The sequence below is a fragment of the Megascapheus bottae genome, chromosome 7 (assembly GCF_031878675.1).
Source record: "Megascapheus bottae isolate mThoBot1 chromosome 7, mThoBot2.hap1, whole genome shotgun sequence".
In the NCBI taxonomy this organism is placed as follows: Eukaryota; Metazoa; Chordata; class Mammalia; order Rodentia; family Geomyidae; genus Megascapheus; species Megascapheus bottae.
In genome coordinates this window covers 83,844,381-83,867,455 of record NC_143515.1, presented here as the reverse complement: position 1 = coordinate 83,867,455, position 23,075 = coordinate 83,844,381, and the positions used below count along the sequence as shown (strand labels likewise).

The following is a 23,075-nucleotide window of genomic DNA, read 5'->3' as shown; positions in this document are numbered from 1 at the left end:
TTGATTTTTAATCTCAAATTCTTACTGTTGTGACTTAAGTGAAATTCTGATTTTCTTTAATGATTATATGTATATATGAAGTAAGTCTTCAAGCATACAGGACTTGAGGGCTGCTTGTTCCTTAGTGCTGGTTCACAGAGTACCATCTTACAGGGGGCTAGGTTTAATGGCTTTACCTTTGTAGTTAGAGCAATTACATCTGCTTGAACTCTACCCATAGAGATCTGGGACTGCTTAAGAGTCTTAGCGTTCCTCTTTGTTTGGGGTTGTCATAACTCAGATGTGGGAATAGTGGATGCACTCACTTCTATTAGCTATCAAATCAAGCATAGTTCAGGAAATGTCAGTAGTATTTAGTAACCTCTACTTTAAAAAAAGGCTGCTAATTTTCTCATGCAGACAGGAGCTTTTCTCTTGGCAAATTCCCAGTGATGAATTTAAGAGTTTAAAGTCACTTTGAAGATTCCATATGACAAACATTTCATTTCATTTACTACTTGTTTTTATTTACATTATTTACATATTGCACAATAGCTGGGATGCTATTTTACATTTTTCTTACATAGGATAAATGGGGTTAAGTTGGATATATTCAGATTTATGCACTACTTTCTCCAAAACAAGACTGAAGTTTTTTGGCTTAGATTCTTTTAAATCTTTGTGCAGTTCCAAGTAATACTCTGGGAGTTTAAATGTAAAAGTAATAACAAAATATCAAATCATACTGTATGCTATATGAAAATATAGTTTTAAGATTTCTGCCTATGTTTCTAAAGAAATACTCTGATTTCGCCTAACCAGAAAACTGAAACAATTTTCTTCTAGCACAACACATCAAATGTAGAGTGTTTTCTTGTTGTTGTTGTTTTTTAAATAGTGTGACAAGGATCATTGTCAAGTACACTGATTTACTGAATATATATCTGCACAGTGTCAACGTACAAAACAACGGAATTATGGAAGTCTGTCTGTAAAAATAAATCTTTTCCACAGGGAATGGTAGAGAAGATGGTTCTGCTCCCTGTTTTCCAAGGCACTTCTCAGGGTTCTTGGCATGTTGCTTCTTTGTAGCTGAAAACAAGTACATTTGGTTTCATATAACCACTCAATTCTAAAGGACCTGTGAACAGCAGCCATGTAATGTAACACATTTATAAACAAGGAATCTCAGTATGCATGTGTGTTTATGTTCCAAGAAGTGTAGTCTCATTTATTCTGGAGATCAGCTTAGTTGTGTAGTTAGGTGTCTACTGTGCCAAAGGGATGAAAACCACCATGCCCACGTGAATGTTTAAGAAATAGAATTCAGTCTTGTGTGTGCAGTTGGAATCTCCAGAAATTCCATCCACAGTAATTGGCGGATTTTGTTTGTGGCAATCCTGGAAGAGCTGGCCTGCCTTGTACCTCTTCACAAAAGTAAACAAAACTACTAACTCATCAAGGCTAAATGCTGTTTCTATTATTCCATGTTAGAATACTATGCATTGTTTATTTTAAAAAACAGGGATAAGTTCAGTTACTAGGATATAGTCAGCAGCCTACACTTGGTACTTAGTTATTTACTAATCAAAACCACATTAAAATTTTAAAAACGTTTCGGAGCTCAGCATTTCCTTTAACTGAATCTGTAGATCCAGTAATGTGTGGCTCTTAGGGAATGTACAGCTTCTCTTTGACCTAAGAAGGTAAGTAACAGCTCCCTAGCGGAGACCCACGAATTTCTTTCCTGGCTCTCCTCTTGGACCTCGTAAAGACATTACTTCCTCTGGCCGTTAAGAAGGAGGCTTTGGTTTGGACTGGAGTTTGGACAAGCATCTAATTCATCCTAGGATAGAAGATGGCACTGGGTACAGAATGTAACCGAGGACAAGACTCAGACATGTCAAAGAGCAGAGCGTGTGTACAGGGGACCCCCAGCATGCCTGGCCTGGCAAAGTGTTGGGTGACGTGCTCTGCCCCAAGTATATCACTAGTGTCCTGAAACAATCTGCAAGGTAGAGAGAAACCTGGCTGTGTCTACATTGGTGGCCAGCAAGGCAGAGGTTTTCTATTGCAGTGTAGTCCTTTTGGAATTTAGTCTTCAAAAACTCCAGCTTATGAACTTAATTTACCTAACAAGAATATCTGTTTTAAAGTATCTACTTCTTTGCAAGAATAAGCCTGTGGCAAATGGGACGGCTGTGACCGTCAAGCAGATGGCCTCGCAGTATAAGCTCGTGTGCACAAGCCTTAGCTGCCTGCGTACTGTGCTTCAGATTCCCCGGGCAAGTGGGAGAGGACCAACATGGGACTCCAGTTTCCTGCCACACCTACCAGGCCTGCCACATGTTTTGCCTGTGGCTTTCCTGTGATGTACCCATGTTCAGGCAAGCATAGCTGCAAGGGTCAGATTGTGCAGGAGGTCAAGTTCCCTGATGATGACCTGGCTTTAGGAAACAACCATTAGTCCTTGTAGGAGCAGTAAGCTGTCAGCAGAGGGGAAGCCGTGTAACATGCAGATGGGGTAGGTAGGTCTGTGGGTATACTTACTACCCCTTGTCAGCAACAATTTCAAACACTTGAAATATTTTCTAAAGGTGCACCTGGTTACCTCTTTAACAGTGGTGACCCAATTAGAAAAAAAATATAACAAAAAGTGACATTTTAATCTCCCCAGCACATCAAATTGGGAAGAAAACTGGAATATATCTTTACATTGTTTTAAAGAGGGAAAAGACTCACTTCACAAAAGACAGTGGATGAGACTGGAGAGCATTAGAGTCAGAAGGAAAGCAGCATGTACTTCACAGCTTTGACTGACATTAAAACAATAGCAAAAAGAGCCAGTTGTCCTTTTACAGCCTTCCACTGTCCACTTGCCTCACCCTGGTGTGGTGCCTGTCATTTAATGGCACGTACTCCTGATAGATGAGTGTAATGAGGCTGTGGTGGGCTGTGCTCTGAGGCTCCAGCCAGGTCAAATGTTCATATCACTGCCTTTATCTAGACAACATCAGTGCATAGAACAGTACCACTCTCATTTGTTAATTTCTTGAAACAAACTAGAGCAACCACTTGAAAAATTAAAAAAAATATATTTTCACTATTTTCCTGGATAGCTGGGATGTTTTCTGGGAACTGCCATTTGCGGGCAGGAAGCACATCTTACTGGTGATGGCATGTACCCCCTGGCAGGGACTAACACCCACAACACATGATACCAAACTGGCGAAATTGAGAGTTTTACCCAGCTGTCCAAAGTGCCTGAATCCTGCAGCATTTGCATTAGGGAAATGAGGCATTCTGTCTGTCATTCACTATTGGCTGCACAGTTGTTGCCTGCTGCTGATTGTCATATATCATTCCTGAACAGGCCAGTGCAAAATGGTAAACTGTAGACCAGCCAGGATCATAGCTCAAAGCTAATCCTGGCTGTGGGGTGGGGGAAGGAGTTCATAAGGCTCCATCTCAACCAGTAGTTGGATGCAATGTTACATGCCTGTAATCCCAGCTACTCAGGAGGCTGAGATCTGGTGCAGTTTCATGACAACCTGGGCGGGAAAAAAAAGAAAGAAAGAAAACCAGGTCCCCAAATCTGATTTCAATGTGAAAAAAAGCTTAGGTGTGTTCCCATAAGCCTATCATCCCAGCTTCATGAGGAAGTGTAAGTAGGTAGATCTTGCTTCAGGCCAACCTGGGTAAATAGCAAGGCCCTCTTTGAAATAGCCAGAGCAGAAAGGCTGAAGACATGCTTCAAATGATAGAGGATATGCCTAGCAAGCTCCAAGTCCTGAGTTCAAATACCAGTACTGCCAAAAAATATCCGGATGTGACCTGTCCCTGGGTTGATACCCAGTTCAGTGGTGGTAGGGGCTGTAAGCCACAGCTCCCAACCAGCCACATCGGGAGGTAAGTTAAATGGAATGTGTTTTCAATGGTGGGTTTATCAGGAGGCACCTTGTTACAAATTGAGCATTTGTATTTGTTTACGAGTGTTAGTCAACATGGGAAAGCCTAGAGGTAAATATGTGTGGTTTTAAATGTGTGCCTCTTCTGGGTTCTCAGAATTGAAACCAGCTGTGGGAAGTGTGTGTAGCTGCACTGCTGGGCCACTGAGAATGGCCAGCAGAGGGCACCTTTTGCTCACAGCCAAAGCTTTGAGACTTTTTTTTTTTTTTTTTACTTTCTAGTTTGCTAAGAATAAGGCTATATAAGCCAGATAGTTCACATTTTATACTCCTGTGGATTTTTTTTTTTACAGCCCAAAAGGGTTCTGATAGGGGAGCTTACCTTATCCCTCCATGCACATGGGACTAACAGCCAGCCGGGTTAGAAGCCTGGCACATCTTTTATAGTCTACAGTGAAAACAAACCACAGACACTTGTCAGTTACTGAGCAACAACATATAGTATCTTTGCTTCTGCAAATGAATCAACTTATTTCTTCAGATAGTGTCCTACACTGACCTAGAAGCAATGTGGAAATCTGTCATCCTAATCATGGGTCCTGATTTATCTGTTTCTTCAGGTATGCTATGACAAGCAAATGTCAGTAATGCACCTGAGATTTGTACACTGCTGCCCTTGGTTGCATGGCTGTTAGGCTCATGGAGATGACTGTAGAGTTCTTTCCAGGGAATGATGGTATCTTTCCACATTCTTGTGTGACTTAACTTGCATTTTGCCTAGACTGAGTCTTCATCTGTAGCAATTATGACAAAAATTTCTGCATTTCTGTATTAACATTCTAAGTAAAGTAAATCAGAAGCAACAGCTGGGTAAAAGTAAAAGCTGAGTGTGGCCACATTCCTGTTGTCCTGGTCCCCAGAAGGCAAACAAAGCAGTAGCACTGAATTTGAGGCCAGCCTAGCCTAATGGTAAGATTTTGTCTCAAAACCCATACCAGAGCCAGGAATGTGCCTTAGTGGTACAGTGCTTGCCTCACATGCATGAAACCCTGGGTTCAATTGCTTGGTACCACACCTGTAGAAAATGCTGAACTTGGCACTGTGGCTCAAGTGGTAGAGAAAGCTCAAGGACAGTGGCCAGGCCCTCAAAACAAAAAAACAAACAACAACAACAACAACAAAAAACCCCACTATGTTAACCTTGGGGGGTGGGGAAGCAAAAACAAAAAAAAATCGGGGTAAGTGCCCAAGCTCTGAGTTCAAGCCATAGGGCCGTAGGTCCAAAATGAGGGAGGGAAGGGAAAGAGTGAAAAAGGAAAGAAAGAGAAAGAGAAGGAAAGGAAGAAAGGCCTACCACAAACTCTGCAGACATTTGGACTAGACTTGGAAAGAAAGCTGTAGGATCACTTCTGAGCACATACTGATGTTCTTTATGCCTTGTATGTTTGCCATTCTATTCTCCTGCCTGGTGCTACCTCAGAAACCACATATTAAAAAGTCTACTGGCTATATCCAGGAATTTCTTCAAAATGAAGTGGAAAGCTATATAGTTCATCACAAATTACTGAGGTTTTATTTCACAGGAGTAGAAAGGGACAGTTCATACTGAGAATCTGAATGAAAATTAGTAAGTTGACAATAATGAATCTGTACAATATGCTAGATAAGAAGCTAACTTGAGTTCTAAGAACATGCCTCCCCCAAATTAACAATCTATACCCTTCAGTTTGAGAGCTGGTCATGTACCAAGCTTTTATTGCTCTTCTATACTCTTAGGAATGTAGCTTACTAAATATGTTATGTGCCAAAGGTGAGTGGGTTTTAAATTAAAGGACTGGTCTCATCAACAAATCTACTTCCATGTGTAACAGCCCTAGAGATCACAGCTGGTCCCCATCTCAGTACAGAGTCTCTAGCAATGTCCCCCTCACCCCAATACACAATAAATCACCTAGAGATCTTAAATGCAGATTTCATTCCATGGGATAAGTAGGAACTTAGTTCTGCATTCCACAAAGTTCTCGTGGCCTATACTGCTTGAGGAGGCTCTAAGGTCCAGCTTTCCAGGATCTCAGGGATTTCCCTTTGTATACAGTGGACCGGAAGTGGTCAATGCCAGCTCCTGAGCCTTTTATGCTCTCAACAGTGGTAGAAGTAGCCACAAATCTCATGCATGGCTATCTGTTAGACTTTAAGATACCTGGAGATGCAGGAGAAGCTAAGGCCAGGACCTCTAGTCTTACAGAAAAGGAAGTGGCTACTTTGAAAAGGCTTTGCAGAGTTAGGCAAGGGCCTAAAGCTGACACTCAAGTGACAGCACTTGGGCAATTTAAGTTGTGCCTCATTCACAAGAATTGTACCTGCTGACCCAAAGTTCACTTTCAAATTTAAAAGTCTATGTTCTAGATCAACAAAATGCATTTACTCACATTTAAATACTTAAAAGGTTCTATGGTCTCAGGAAGCAATTTAGTAATTTTCAGCAAAGGATACGGGAGGATAGTGGGACAGAGGGTTCACATCAAAGCCCAAAGGATGAGAACAGTTCAGACCTCCAAAAGTGGAAACCTGAACTCCAGGAGTATGTGCTCCCCTTGCACTGCGAGCCTTGCTTGCTGGAAAAGAACTAATAAGAAGGGCTTATTGGGCCCTGACCCACAGATGTGTCCACACACCTAGCAGAGTGTTCTCACAAAAAAGTAGCACTGTAATGAAGATATTACCATTCAGAATGGCTCTGCTGCCTAAGCAGAGGAAAAAGTTTTATTCTATGTAAATTGGAGCTTTTTGGAAGGCAGGATGGGCTGCTCTAATTTGCTGGATGTCTGGGTTTGTCATGGCTTTTCTCCTGAGCTTTAAATGAAGTAAAAGTTGCCATCCAGTTTTAAGGAAAAAAATCATTTTATTAATAGAGCACACAATTATTTGGCAAAATAAAATATTGTGTTATGGATAAATTCCCAAAGCATGACAAAGAGAATGAAAAGCTAGAGGAGAGAAAGTTTGGTTAAGATTTGGATAGGAGCAGGAACTTTACATTTCTAAACTGAAGAGTAAAATTTAAAAATAGCAAATAAAATTCCTGGATGATGAGGTTATTATTGATGGAAAGAAGTCTGTTCAGAGCAGTGGAGAGGGACTGGACAGATTAGCACTCGTTCCAGGTAAATACTCTTCAGTGTGGTGTCCACTGCTGTAGACTTTAGCTATTTGCTCAGGTACTTGGGCACCCTGGTTTCGAACTTAGACAGGGACGGACATGCCCCTTGGGCATTTCAAATCCCAGAGCCTACTGCACGGGAGGTCATGGAAGGCTGCTGGCCAGTTAGGTATTGACTTACATGCAGGGATGGTACAGTCTCGAGTGTTGTGGTAAAGTCTGTGGAAGTGTTTGCTGCACTTCGGACTGAAATAAAGAGGTCCTGGAACACAGAAGAAGATGGTCATGAAGGCTCTGGGAACAGGAGCAGGGAGGGCTGAGGAGAGAGAGAATACATACCTGTGAGGTGCTTCAAAAACTTGTCCTTCATCCTTAGATCTCGAGGGACAATCTCTGGGGAGAGAAACCATTCCATCACAATGTTTGATTCAAGTACTTATCAGATGTGACTTGAAGTTAATGAAGAGAATTTGGAGGATTACACCAACAAATTACAAAGCATTCAAATAAAATCCTTGACTCTTACATGAAATACAATGTAAAGACTTATTAGGTGATATCTTTTCCAATAGTATTCTTGTAAAATTCCAATATTACCTATTTTATGACTATGATAGAGTTAGAGACCATAAAGTTACAAGGTGAAGATTTACTTTTTTCATAGGTTCCATTGTATAAATCACCCTAAGACCCTTCATACTAAAGAGCTTGGAAATTAAATTCCACAATATTTCAATGTTCTAGAAAGAAATTCTGATCATACAAACAAAAGATATGCTATAAAATTTCTATCTTGAAGGTAAATACATAGATAAAAGGACAAAATGCTTTTCAAGCCACTTGCTATGAAGGCTGGTAGGCATGAATTGGGGATTCCAGGAAAAGGCTCTTTCATACTCCCCTTCTTCCTTAGAAACTGTCTCCAGCAAAAGGTTCCTTGTCTGCTTTCTGGTTTAGGCCTTGGTTTTTGCTTTTATTACAGTTCTCTGTGGTCAATTCTCATTTCCCAGACAAGGCCAGTAATTTCTCTATGATTATATCCAAGATGCCACACTTTATTTGTACTGGAAATAACTCTTGGTCCTTTCCCACATCTCAAGAGGGACATTGGAGTTTGGGTCTTCCACATGCAGGGTGGGGACCTCCCAGTGTCAGTCTTCATTTACTTTTCACTTGAATCAGTCTGCACAAATTTGACCTTATCATATTTGACCTAATTGTGTCATGAAAGCATTAAAAGCTTGCATGCTTCTCTGGGAAATTCCCCATAGGCGGCTGCTCTGGGAAGGCTCCACCAAGGGGAGAGCTCAGGCCATTTCCTCCCCAATCAAACACTGTACTGAGAACACTGGTATCTCCAAAATAACAGAAGCCAGTTTTGTGCAGAAATTCCTATCCTAGGCAACAGCTTCAGGTCTTAGATGTAAACTAGGAATGGTTATCTGAGGGGCTTAAAAACCTCCTGTTACTACCAGGTCTTTTGTCAGAAGAAAGGAAGAGAAAAGAGAGGCAGGGAGGAAAAAGAGGGAGAGGAGAGCCAGCGAAAATTCTATTTTTCTTTAAACTATCAAAATTGATTTTTAAATGTGTTTCTCAAAGGCAATTTTATTTGCAATAAAATACTAATCTTGTTATTTGGCATCTGGAGGGCTATACTGCCAGGATCTTGAGCAAAGCGCAGAAGCCTCTTGGCTTACAGTGCTGCTGGCATTCTCTTCCCTTCAGGAATGCCCCTGGACCCTCACCCACTGCCTCTGGATTCTCACCCACTCTGTCCCTGGACCCTCACCCACTCTGTCCCTGGATCTTCACCCACTCTGCCCCTGGATCTTCACCCACTCTGCCCCTGGATCCTCACCCACTGCCCTGGACCCTCACCCACTGACCCTGGACCCTCACCCACTGCCCCTAAACCCTCACCCACTCTGCCCCAGGACTCTCACCCACTGCCCCTGGATCCTCACCCACTCTGTCCCTGGATCCTCACCCACTACTCCTGGACCCTCACCCACTCTGTCCCTGGATCCTCACCCACTCTGTCCCTGGACTCTCACCCACTCTGTCCCTGGACTCTCACCCACTCTGCCCCTGGACTCTCACCCACTCTGCCCCTGGACTCTCACCCACTCTGCCCCTGGATCCTCACCCACTGCCTCTGGACTCTCACCCACTCTGCCTCTGGATCCTCACCCACTCTGTCCCTGGACTCTCACCCACTCTGCCCCTGGACCCTCACCCACTATCCCTGGATCCTCACCCACTCTGTCCCTGGATCCTCACCCACTCTTCCCCTAGACCTCACCCACTCTGCCCCTGGATCCTCACCCACTCTGCCCCTGGACCCTCACCCACTCTGCCCCTGGATCCTCACCCACTCTGTCCCTGGACTCTCACCCACTCTGCCCCCGGACTCTCACCCACTCTGTCCCTGGATCCTCACCCACTCTGTTCCTGGATCCTCACCCACTCTGCCCCTGGACTCTCACCCACTCTGTCCCTGGATCCTCACCCACTCTGCCCCAGGACTCTCACCCACTACCCTTGGACTCTCATCCACTCTGTTCCTGGACCCTCACCCACTCTGTCCCTGGATCCTCACCCACTCTGCCCCTGGATCCTCACCCACTCTGCCCCTGGACCCTCACCCACTCTGTCCTTGGATCCTCACCCACTCTGCCCCTGGATCCTCACCCACTCTGTCCCTGGATCCTCACCCACTCTGCCCCTGGACTCTCACCCACTCTGCCCCAGGACTCTCACCCATTGCCCCTGGACTCTCACCCACTGCCCCTGGACCCTCACCCGCTCTGTCCCTGGATCCTCACCCACTCTGCCCCTGGACTCTCACCCACTCTGCCCCAGGACTCTCACCCATTGCCCCTGGACTCTCACCCACTGCCCCTGGACCCTCACCCACTCTGTCCCTGGACTCTCACCCACTCTGCCCCTGGACTTTCACCCACTGCCCCTGGACCCTCACCCACTCTGTCCCTGGATCCTCACCCACTCTGCCCCTGGACTCTCACCCACTCTGCCCCTGGATCCTCACCCACTCTGCCCCAGGACTCTCACCCACTGACCCTGGACCCTCACCCACTCTGTCCCTGGATCCTCACCCACTCTGCCCCTGGACTCTCACCCACTCTGCCCCAGGACTCTCACCCACTGCCCCTGGACCCTCACCCACTCTGCTCCTGGACCCTCATCCATCAGCGGCTGGGGCGCGCCCTGCCTGGACACTTACCCACTCTCTGCTCCTCGGGATCGGCCCCATAGTCCGCCGCTTCCCTGCGACCCAAGGCGAAGTCTGGCTCCCCGAGCAGTTGCAGCTTCTTGGCCTCGCCCAAGTGGAATTTCTTCAGCTCCTGGACCAGCTCCACAAGGAGCCTCAGCAGCGTCTGTGGATCCGCTGGCCCCCGGGGCTGCGCGCGCCCCCAGCCGGGTCCCGCGGCGCTCAGAACCAGCAGTAACCCCAGGAGAAGGGAACGCCCGGGAGCGCGCATGGTCCCGGTCTCAGCGGCTGCCGGAGGGAGGGAGGGAGGGCGGTGCGGGCCGTCGGGGCCGGCGGGCGGCTGGAGGACGGCGGTGAGGGCCGTCGGGGCAGCCCGGCCCGCTGGGGAAGAGCGCGTCCCTCACTTGCTCCGCGTCCCGCCCTACGCCGGGGCCCGCGGCTGCGCCCCGCTCCAAGTTCCCGCACACGGTGCCCCAAGAGGACCGGCGCCCGCACAACTTTCCGTAACCTCTGGGAGCCTGGAGGAGGACGCGGCTGCCAGCAGCGCCAGCTCAGCCTCCGCCGCCGGCCCGCCGGTGTCCAGAGCTGGAGGCTTCGGAGAGGCCCCGCCCGAACCTGCGGCGGCTGGGTCCGGCCACCTGTGCCCGAGAACCAAGTCCCCCCGTCGCCGGGTCCACCCGCGCCCGACTGCGCACGGCTCGGCCTCCGGCGGCGCGGACTCGGGGGCGCGGGGCGCGGGGCGCAGCTCGGGGAGACCGCGACCGCCGGCGCTCGAGCCCGGTCCCGCCGGCCGCGGCGCTTCTTATCCCCGAGGCCGCCGACGTCAGGCGGGTCCCCCGGGCTCCGCGCGGCCTTAATTAGAACCGCCGGTGCTGCGAGCCGGTGCGGATATTCGTCAGACCCCCCGCCCCCATTTTCTACCCGCCGCCCCCCTTCCCACGGTCCCCCCTCCCCGCCTCCCGGCCCGGCGTCCCCGCGCGCGCCCTCCCCTCGCCTCCCGTCCCCTCTCCGCAGTCATCCCCCCGTTCCTGTCACTGGTGACAGCATGAGAAGCAACGCCTCTACCAGGAACCAGGATCTGTTTTTGTCTAAATGCAGATCGCGGCTATTAAAAAAGGAGCTGCTTGATCGACTAGACATTTAATAAGTCAGTGACAGTCGGTTTCTCGGGAAACTGCGCGTGACGGGACCGCTGGTCCCGGGTCTGGAGGAGGCGACGCGCAGGCTTCCGAGGCGGCCCTGGACCCGGCCCGGCCCCGCGCCCCCGCCAGCCCCGACGGCCCGAGCCGCGCGGAGCCGGGGAGCGGGGCCCGGGCCCGGACACCGGCCGCCGGCGCTGCGCCCTCGAGACAGCCTGGCTCTTGGACGTGGCTGGGCTCAACAATTGACTTCCTTCGCTTATTTTCTTTTCTTGTAGAATGTATGGTCCGTCCATGGCGCACTCTCCCATTTTCTTGGTGCTTTCTGGGCAAGAGCTGGACGTGTTCCAAGTCAGAGATTTGACTGGGAGCGGCCCTGGAGTACGCCACCACCAGAGAGCCAGCGGTTCGGGATTAAACCTTCCACCGTGAACCGGCGCAGAGGCGCCCAGGACGCGCGCAGCCTGGGCAGGACACGTGCGCGGGGAGGGGGCACCCCGGGCTCCAGGCACCGGACGGCACTCCCCCCCCCCCAGCCCTCCCCTCCCCTCCCGCTCCTCTTCCCACCACGCCTTGCCTTGCCACCTGCCTACCTTCCTAGTCTGCTGCCTAGGAAGAGAAGTGTCTGGCAGAATGGGGCCCGGTGGAAATGTGAGAGTCAAAGATGTGGTCCTGGGAGATGGATGTGTATTCCTTTGCTTTCTTTAAAGAAATTTCTTGATTCCCCGACGAGGGTTTGGCAAGTTTTATTCTGTTTGCTTTCCGTGTGACTGAAATTGTTTCTGTGGAAATACACGTAGATTAAAGTAAAATTTGTGTCGAACAGCTCTTAGGCAACTAAAGTGAGGTAGTTTTACTTTCTTCCTTTTCCTCCTCCTACGTGATGAGAACTTTAAGTTCCTCTAGCAAGAGCCACAGCTCTGCCCACTGCCCACCGCCCAATTTCCTCACCCTAGGGCCGGTCCACAGCGCTGCCTGCCGCTGCAGGCGGTGCAAGAAGTTTTCAGAGCAAGGAATGATTGAGAAGCTACAAGTTGAGTTTCTTTTCTCTTTCCGTAGCTTAATTAACTTACCAAGACACTTCTAAAATAGTGCTTCGTAGATAAAGTCATACTTAAAAAATATGAAGAGACTCTCTCACCACAAATCCTACTTGTGTAGGAAGCCTGCAGTGATGAATCTTGCTTGCCCTTTTGCCTCTTGCACTTTACTATAGAGAGCTGGATTCCTTGAAAGACTTCACTTCTCAGCCACAGCCGCACCCTAGCAGATGCCAGCCCACTCCTAGATACATGTGTACATTGACAACAGTAGTGCCTGTCTGGTGTGTGGATTCTTGAAACCCAGCAATCAAGGACCAGACAAATAGCGTGTTTGTTTTTGTAACGTTCCTTACAAAAATGACTCTAGGCAGCCCTTACTTTATACAAACAATTTACAGAGTAAACAACAACAATAACAGCATAATTAAAGGAGTGTTCTGGTGTGCTTATTTATTAACCTTTACTGAACTTTTCATTTTGCAAGATTGGTAGGTTGAACTTGGAGGAGATCTCCAGATTCCAGATAATCAGGTCAGAGTCTGATCCGCTGAACTCATTGACTGTGAAGATAATCAGCGGAAGGTATATGCAAGTCCACACAAACGTGACGTCATATTGACAAGGCACTTTTTTTTGTGTAAAATGAGGCAATCAGACACTGTCCCTGTCTAAAACTGTAACATTCTGTGACTGTTAAAGAAGCCTGAACAACAAAACTAGTGTTTCCTATGAAAAGATGAAGAGCACGCTCTAAAAGTCCTCACTGTGAGTTTCCCCGTCTATTTTCAGGCAAAAAGAGAGAAAATATTCACAGTAATGTAATTCCATCCTTTAGTAAGTAGACAACTAGCAATTGTCAAGGATCCAAAAATCCAAAAAGATAAGAGAGAATGTTAGCATCAACTATACATCCATGACACGGGATGGGAAAGTCAGATTTTGCTTTAGAAACGGTATAAATACTGCTCCAACATTTTATCTGCAATCATTTTTTGTCCCTACAGGGTATCATCTAATTTTATATTAACATTATCTGTCCTCCAAGGCTGCTAATAATAAATATGTATATATATAAGTAGAAGGTATATAATACATATGAACATGTCTCAAATGCACGTTATATTTATTTTGCCACTATGTTAATTACCTAACAATCTGACAGCTCTTAGAGAAAAAAAATCACCTTTCATAAAAGATCACTATGTATAAGTAAATATTCTTTAATGTTATATTTTCAGTAATTCTCTTGTTTTTATTATTTAAAAAAACTAGCAATATACTAGTAACCTATTAGAAACTGTATGTCATTTTTTGGGGGGCTGTCGTGGGACTTGAACCCTGGGCCTGGGTGCTGTCCCTGAGCTCTTCAGCTCAAGGCTACTGCCCTACCCCTTAAGCCATAACCACTTCTGGTTTTCTGGTGGTTAATTGGAGATAAAAGAGTTTCATGGATTTTAGTGCCCAGGCTGGCTTTGAACTGCAATCTTCAGATCTCAGCCTCCTGAGTATTATAGGCATGAGCCACAGGAACCTGGCTGTATACATCTTTTAAGAAGATTTGCTAATATAAATTTTATAATGTAATCCCTTACAAGAAATGTGTGTCATAGCTACCAAATACAAAGTTCTACCTGATTCTTTCTGTTCTGTTCCAAAGGATAGACAGACTCTTCACCTGCTTCTCATTCTTTGGCGCCATATTTGCATTTCTAAAACTGCAGTGCAACATATGTTCAGAAAAGCCATGAGCCAAAGTTTTGTTTAAAGGACTGAAATATTTAATAGCATGACAGACTTACTTTTGCCAAATTTTTTATGTCATAGTCAAGAAGAGTGTCTTTCACTTGTGAAAGGCCTAAAGGACGTACAGCCTTTGGTCTTCTATCTACTTTAGTAAGAAAATCTAGCTGCAAGAGATGTCTTTAAACCCCTTGGCATATTTTACCTGTTGGAAATCTCCACCTGGCATCTTTCAATGGCAGGAGTAAGAATAAATTTTACTGTGCACACTCATTCTCAACATTAAAAGGAAAAGGTCCTCCATGTGAACAACATATATTGCCTGTCTGTGGAAATATATGAACAAAAGAAAGAGTTATCTGCGTTAGTAAACCACACACACAAATACCTGCATGCTGTTGTGTCTGCAAGAGATAAATATCCTTATGAAAAGTGACACATGGAATGATCCTGGGTCAAGTAGGGACCTGTACTCCCACAAAGTTGCTTTGTACCAAACCTAGACATTTGTTCTGGTTTGTTTGTTTGTTTGTGTTGCTATTATTGTTTTAGGATAATCTAACTACTAGTTCGTGGTCTCTTGCATAAAGCCTGTTTCTTTAGCTAGTTTAACAGTGGCAGGACTGCTTCCTGTGCCTTCCTGCCTGGATCCTTGAGTCTTTGCTGGGCCTGAGCTTATATCAAGAGATATGAATTTAGTTTCAAGAGAGAGGCAGGCATGCCATTGATCAGCTCTTATTCATCACTTAGCACAGAGCTCTCCAGCTCCTCTCCTGACATGGGGTGAATTGAAATCAGTAGGAAGAAGAGGAATTTGCTTCTATAGAAAGCTGATACCCACTAGAACATTTTCTTTCCCCTTAAGCATTCCCAACCCTAGCCAGATATTGGCCAAGCCCATCTCAAAGACAAGAAGCAAAAGAGAGTGTTAACCACAGATAATATGTTTAGTTTTCTGGCACATCTTGAATTACATTTTTTTGTCTTCTAGTCAAGTATTGCCTCCTTGTAGCTGGGGAGAGCTTTGGGGTATGTTTTTTGTTGTTGTTGTTGTTGTTGTTGTTTGCTTGTCTTTCTTTTTTCAGCAACAAACATTGAATGCGAGGGAATCTCATTGTGATAATTCTGCAGATACTTGGGTATACTTTGAACAAGTCCCTGCCTTCTATTATATTCTCTTCACCCTGCTCCTTCAGTGATATATCACAAAAACTTGGCAGAGCAGAGTGCAGAGACATGGTGTGCACAAGTAATGGGAAACTACATAAACAAAATACGAGCTTGTGTGGAATATTTGAGCCCCAAAGAATAGAATCCCCTATCTCCATGACCCTGCATCCTAAAAGCTCATGCCTATTTCACAGTGCAAAATACATTCAATCCATCCCCAAGATACCAGGATTATTCCAAATTCTAAGTGCAGTATCTCCTCCTAGGTTTATGGCCAACCTATCTGTGAAGGCTTGTAAAATTAAAAGTCACATGCTTTTAAGACACAATGAAGGGGCTACATTCCTATTCTAAAAGAGAGAAATAGGTATATAGAAGTGAACCAGACGAAAGTCAGACCAAAACCCAGTGACTTAACATAGCAGCATCCAGGAGGCACCATGCCAGGACTCCCAAGCCCCTCTCTCCATGGAGGTCAGACATCCAGGACAGAAGGAAATGAAATGACAGGCCTTCAATCAGGGATCACTCAGGGGTTCAGCACAAAGATGGGGTGAGAGGAAGGGAGAGAGTTAGAGAGGCAGTTTTTCTGACTTTCATTTTCTTTCTAGAATGGAAAAGAGTGGACAAACTGCAGAGACAGCTTGGATTCTGATTCCTGGCCTCATTGGTGTGACCCTTCCCCTGTGAGCCTTCTTTATTCCCATCAGATAAAATGACAGGATACATTTCACCCCAGAGGTCTGTGAACATTAAAATATGTTAACTCCTTAGTCTAGTATCAAAAAACTAAATTGAAACTAATCAATAGTTGCTAAGTCTTTTCATAGTGTACACTGTCTTGGCAATGTATCTTCTTTTGTAACAATGTGTCATGAAGGAAAGCAGCTTCCAAATCCTATTCAGTGTCCAGAGCATCAGAATATGAGATTTGCCAAAGCTTCATAGAAAATCTGTAGTTAGAAAGTGAACAGAAGTATCTGGAACTAGTAAGGTTTCATGTGACTGGCCAGTAATCAAGATAGTGACCAAAGTTCAGGATAGTAATTGAGAGTCTGGGCCTGTAGGTGGAATGCATTGCTGCATAGCCAGAATATGCTATTAAGAGTGTAAATACATATACATTTATGTATTTGGTTAGTTTCAGATGAGCATGAATAAAAATTCTTCATGATAATCCATATTTTGTGCATTTGGACCTTAAAATCATGAGGGCATTTGGCACATTATTGTTGTCACAATGCAGTCTCTTAGGCACATAGGATGCTATTTTAGTCCATTTGAGATTCCATCATAAATTATCATAAACTGATGGCTTGTAAATAACATATCCATGTAGTGCAGTGGCTCATGCCTGTAATCCTAGCTACTCAGGGGGGTGAGATCTGAGGATCTCCGTTCAAAGCCCGGGGTCTTTATTAAAGACCATGAGACTCTTATCTCCAATTAACCACTAGAAAATGGGAAGTGGGGCTTGGCTCAGGAGTAGAGCAGTATCCTTGAGCTGGAGAGCTCAGGGACAACGCCCAGGCCCTGGGGTAGGGCGGTAACCCTGAACTGAAGAGCTCAGGCACAGCACCCAGGCCCAGAGTTCAAGCCCCATGACCCTCCTCACCCCCCATCCCCCCAAATCCATGTCTCACAGTTTTGGAGGCTGAGAAATTCTCAGGCTCTGTGTGCAGTGTGAGAATTCGGCTGACGACCATCTTCTCTCACAGGCATTCTTGTGCCTTCCTCTGGGTGGAAGGACATGGGGCTCTTTGGACATAATAAGACTTCACCCTCATGACTTCCTCACTCCCTCTTCCTATGGTGATCATACTTAAAAAAGAAAAGAAAGAGGAAATGTGTAAAATCAAATACTGTCCAAAAACAGTTGGGTTGGTGTGTCAGAGGTGGTCTGGGTTGAGGGCCAGGTGTTTTCTCCTCATACACAGGTGGAGGTACCTGGACTGACGAGCCCCTAGCACTGCTCCAAGACTTGCTTGTGGGCAGGACGCCTATGCCCATTACTTCTAGTCTATTACCATCGAGAAGTCATGAGGAGAATGGAGAACACTACTCACTTGCTTTGCCATTAAGTCTGGAAGATATTTGATGTCTGTTTTTGCTCTGCTATCGGTCAAGCTACTGTCAATGAGTGTTTAAGCAACTCACCCCCACTCCCCTCTTTGGTCTGTTAGCTCTGTAAGATTAGTCTTGATTTTAATAAGGTGCTTTCCTTATTTTGTTCTCAACATAAGGCAGACATGCCTAAACATGGCCAGGAGGGTTTGCCTTTTGTTTCTGTATGTATGGATAAGGAGAAAAATTCCTGAGGAAGCGAAGAGTTGTGCTGGTTCCCTAGGGAAGGGCAATAGTGGCCCAGAGACCCAGCCAGGGCAGCTGGTTCACCCAGTCTGTGGCCTAAGCTCATGGCTTTCGTGTCTACATGTGTGAAATGGGCCATTATCCATTTCTTTTTAGTGTGTAGGTCTTTTTAAAAGATTGAGTAAAATAGTGGATATGGATACTCTTCACAAAAAGAGCAGCAAAGCAGTACTGCTTTTCAAGTTGTTCATGACTCAGTGGACTTTGACCACATGAACTCTTGACTCTTCTTTCTGAATTATGCATTTGGGGGCCTGTTCTTATACAGAAATATTTGTTTCCTGCTACCTGCCTTGGAACTTGTCCTAGTGAAGTGGTGATGAAAGCTTTTTTTTTGTCTATAGTGTTACATTTTTATGAGTGCCTGCCTTCCTGCCAGGTGTAGGCCAGTAATGCTGGACTAAATGTAGCTATCTTCTTAGTTTTCTCTTTCCTTTTCAGTCTCCCAGATTCTGCTGTTGTGTGGTCAAAATTAATAATATAATAATATAAAATTAATAATAATAAAAGCAATTAAAATTAACAATAATTAATTGTTAGTCATTTAAAGTATTGATATTTAATAATTAATTAAAATTAGTAATATAGTGAAAGGCATAATAATTCAAATATGGAACTGTTTTAAATCTATGTATGAATTGAAAACATTTTCATTTTTTTTTCAGTTATGAGATCTCAATTTTTTAACATATGTTTTTGTCCCCTTGGCACTTTTGACTTATGTTTCTGCATTTTTCTACCAGCCTTTAAAATCTGGCCACTGGTGCAGCTAGTTGATTTGTAGGCTTTCTGACTGTGTACCTTTTATTCCAGGCTTGTTGTGCTATCTGTGGACAAATGACCAAGTCAAATAATAATTATTATGCTGTTCTTGTGGACCCCTTTCAAAAGTTTTCAGAGACTACTCCGGTTTCTTTTCAGATTGTACAGATCTTCCACTTTTTCAAAGGCCCTTAGAACAACTGAGGAGGGCTGAGTTCTGCTAATTTTCCTATCTGTGCTTTGAGGTTGCCCTTGGCATTGGGCCAGGGGTCACTCATCAACATTCTTTGATTACTGGGCAAAACCTGTTGTAAAGCTGAATGGTGTGGTTATGAGTCTTGCTGCTGTATTGTTATTTTTTATTTTGTGTATAATTGTTCCTATATACTTAAAAGTAAACATTAAAAGGTATTAAACTGGGGTTAAAACAGTGAGTGGATTGGGGAACCATTAGAATTTTGAAAACAACAACAACAACAAACTTTGCCTTAGCAGGATTTTGGCAGGTGACACTGGATAATCACTGCCTCCAAAGTGTGAGCATTTGAATTTGAGCTGCAATCCCATCTTCAGCCTGTGCTTTCATATTACTTAACTAAGGCCAACTGTTTTAATAATTTGCTCATTGTTGAATTTGTATTATGAGATAACAGTGGATATGTGCAGCAGGAAGTAAGTGCTCCCCACATTATTCAGGATCTTCTATACGATTTTTTTCCAGATAAGATCTTTGCCAAAGGTGATCTATAAGCATTATGTTAATGAGGATGAAGTCAATCTAACAAAGAGGGAGGCTATATTTTCCAATTTTGAAGCAATTTCTGGTCTAAGGATTGGCAGTAAATGGTATCCAAAGGACTATTTTTGTTACAACATATATATATATATATATATATGTTATTTAAAGTGCTTGACAGCTCTTATTGTCTGTGATTCTGTTCTGACTCAAAGATTTCTAGTGATAAATCATATATTTACCCCAAAGAGATTCCATTGTTAGTGTCAGCGAATTGAAAACACAGAGTAATAAACATGGTGAACACAAATTCATATCTACTCATAAGTTACAGTTTCATTGGTCCTCACTTTTTTCTGATATAATTTGTACATATAAGAAGCAAATCCTCGGGCCCGGGAGTTTGGCCTAGCGGTTAAAGTGCTTGACTAGCATGCACAAAGACCCGGGTTCGATTCCTCGGTATCCCACATACACAACCAAGCCGGAAGTGGCAGAGACGAGACACAACCAAACCGGAAAAGTGGCAGAGACAAGACTGCGACGGCGACAGAGAGCGAAAGAAGCGAGCTGAGCTGAAGTGAACAGAGCCCAACCGAGTGGTGACCGGAGCGTGCGGGAGCGAGCCGAGCCAGAGCCAGCGAGGCCGGAGCGAGCAGGGCCCGGAGCGAGCAGGGCCCGGAGCGAGCAGGGCCCGGAGCGAGAAGGGGCCAGAGCGACCCGGGCCGGAGCGACCGGGGCCGGAGCGACCGGGGCCAGAAAGAGAAGGGGGCAAAAAAAAAAAAAAAAAAAAAGAAGCAAATCCTCAAAGAAACAACCATCCCATTAAAAAGGTGGGCTAAAGACTTAAAGAGAGACTTATCTGAAGAGGAAATAAAAATGGCCTATAGACACATGAAGAAATGCTCGACATTTCTGGCCATACAAGAAATGTAAACAAAAACAACTCTTAAGATTCCACCTCACTCCAGTTAGAATGGCCATTGTCAAGAAATCTAATAACAACAGATTCTGGTGGGGATGTGGCCAGGAAGGATCACTACTACACTGTTGGTAGGAGTGTAAACACATTCAGCTACTATGGAAAGCAGTATGGCAGTTCCTCAAAAGACTAAACATAGAGCTCCCCTATGACCCAGCAATCCCATTCCTTGGCATCTATCCAAATGTCCAGAAACAAGGACATACTAAAGCCACTAGCAAAATGATGTTCGATGGAGCATTATTTACCATGGCTAAGATAGAACCAACCCAGATGCCCCTCAGTAGATTAATGGATCAAGAAGGTGTGGCACTTATGCTGCCATCAGAAACAATGATATGGTACCATTCTTAAGGAAATGGAAAAACTTGGAAAAAAATCATATTAAGTGAAGTAAGCCAAACCCAAAAGAGCACAGGCTCCATGGCATCCCTGATTTGTAATAATTAGTACACATCTAGGACTCTCCTAGCAGAGGATCACAATAGCTCAAAACCTATGTGCATATGGTCATATAGGATGAGACTAAATGAAATGAACTCTAGGATATGGAAACAAGAGGCTTATCTTTGTGATTGTTGTTCTTAATGTACTGTGTTATTTCTTTGCTCTTTTTATCCCCATGGTTAATCTCATGTGATTATTGTATCTGACTTTGTTACCTGGTATCATGTATATGCAATTATTCGTTTATTTGAAATAGGGAAAGGAAGGGGGAAAATAAGATGAATGGGAGGGGTAGAGTGAGGGAAAGGGGGACAAAAACATAAGAAAGGGTATCAAAGTTTGAAAAGTAATGTACCCATTACCTGACGAATGTAACTGTAACCCCTCTATTCATTATCCTGACAATAAAATCAATTAAAAAAAAGAAGTGAAAACTCTTTACAGTTTTGACTTTTATTTGAACTGTTAACAATGATCAGATTTGTAAAAGAATAGCCCTATATGTAGGAGTTTGGTTTCTTGTGTCTTTTAATATACAGTCAGTGTTGAGAAGAAGCCATGTAATATGTCAGTGTGTCTGCAAGAATATTAGAGTGCAAATGAAAGATTGATCAACCATTCAGATAAAGGCTCTAGAAAGTTTGTCATCTGTGAAATTTCAAGGCAGGTGCTAGCACAGCTCCTTGTGCATGGGCAACTTGAGCTTCTCTGTCTAGCCAGCAGATTCCTTAGGGACTCACTGCTGACCTGGCCCAGAGGTCATGGCTGTGACTACACACCTGTACCCCTAGAAATATGGTGAAATTTAACTTGAAATGAATGTAAATGTGCTAAGGATATTTGAAGAGCTAATAAACACTTTATAAGGGAGGCTACTTTTTTGTATATTAAATCCCCATTTCCTTATGTCATTATATAGAAACAGAATTTAAGAACCATTTGTGCATTAGAATTATGTTAATTGCATCTGTCCATTTTACCCTATTTTATAATGGCTATTTTAACATTAAGATTTACAATTTCTTTAAAAAAAGATTTACAATTTCTTGACTACAGAAGAAAAAGACATTTAATTTACTAATGTAAGATCGTTTTCTAAGCCTCCAGAATACCCAGCTTACTCAAGCTGAACTTGAGCTCGGGCTGTGGGAGTGCATGGCACCCTTTTATTATGCAATGGACATAAGAGTCTCTCCAATTTGCACTTGGGCTGGCTCTGAATCATTATTCTTAGATCTCAGCCTCTTGACTAGCTAGGGTTACAGATATGAGCAACTGGTTCCCAGGTAATCAATTACTTCCAAAACAATTTTAGATATTGTTGAAAAACATATTAAAACCAGCCAAATTACAGTATCTGAAAGCTTGTGTATGTCACAGTAGTTTTAAAGAACTTTCACACACACACACACACACACACACACACACACACACACACACACACACAAAATTATATAACGTAAGTGATTTGAAATAAACAGTTGATTTTAAGGTTAAAAATTGTATAAAAGAGTTACAGTTATATTAGTCAGATGAAGAGTACATTTCTTTTGGACAATGCCACCCCTTCCCTTGTTCTCTCCAAGTTTTTCCCTCCCACCCTCATCTACAAGTTGAATGGTTCCTTTTCAACATGTCTACTGAGTACTCTGCTGCATTTGTTCACTCTGTGTCCCTCCATTTCTATGCCCTACCTACAGACAGATAAATGAAGTGAAAACAAAAACAGCAACAAAGGGAAAATACCTCTTGTTTCCATTTCCTGGAGTTCATTTGGATGAATATTATTTTATATGGTCAGATGCACACAGCTGTTGTGCCTATGTGATCTTCTCCTAAGAAAAACCTCCTTTGGTCTCACTATATGTAAATGCCTAGAGACCTGTATAATTTATCATGCTCCAGTTTTTTTTCTTTTACCACCCAGTGTGCTTGAAGATTTATAGGCACATTCTAGTTACTACGAATGAGGGAAACTATGCAACCTATGTTTCTTTGGTCTGGCTTACTCTGCTTAATATATTTTTTCCAATTCTTTCCATTTCCTTATGAATGGTGCATATCATTTTTCTGATGGATAAGTAGAATTCCGTTGTGTCAAATCAATTTACAAATTCAATGTAAATCAATGAGATAGAGAAAGTAATCCAAAAATTCATATGGAATAACAAAAGACTCCAATAGCAAAAAGAATCCTTAACAGCAAGAATAGTGTTGGAGGAATACCAATACCAAACTTCAGTCTGTATTAAAAAGTCAGTAATAAAAACAGCTAGGTACTGGCACAAGAATAGGCCTGATGGCTGATGGAACAGAAGACCTGGAAATGAACCCCCAGATTTATAGTCACTTAATATTTGATAAAGGAGCCAAACATGTCTTGTCTTTCTAGACTGGGAGCAGTCTT

At 44.1% G+C, this 23,075-nt stretch overlaps 1 protein-coding gene across 1 annotated transcript; it reads right to left on the bottom strand.

Moving 5' to 3' along the window:
• Positions 1-506: 506 nt before the first annotated feature.
• On the bottom strand, positions 507-10,550 carry Alkal2 (ALK and LTK ligand 2). Its single transcript, XM_090337540.1, has 5 exons — positions 10,292-10,550; positions 7,387-7,440; positions 7,229-7,309; positions 4,270-4,335; positions 507-1,071 (listed from the first exon to the last, which is right to left on the bottom strand). Exons 1-4 carry the CDS (start codon positions 10,548-10,550, stop codon positions 4,271-4,273), a joined length of 459 nt encoding a protein of 152 aa, XP_090193666.1. The 3' UTR covers positions 507-1,071; position 4,270.
• Positions 10,551-23,075: the final 12,525 nt, after the last annotated feature.

Coding starts and splice junctions, on each gene's coding strand:
- Alkal2 (XM_090337540.1), bottom strand. CDS start 10,550: ATGCGCGCTCCCGGGCGTTCCCTTCTCCTGGGGTTACTGCTGGTTCTG. Junction 7,441..10,291: donor TCCCGAGGAGCAGAGAGTGG/GTAAGTGTCCAG, acceptor TTCTCTCCCCAG/AGATTGTCCCTCGAGATCTA. Junction 7,310..7,386: donor GTTTTTGAAGCACCTCACAG/GTATGTATTCTC, acceptor TCTGTGTTCCAG/GACCTCTTTATTTCAGTCCG.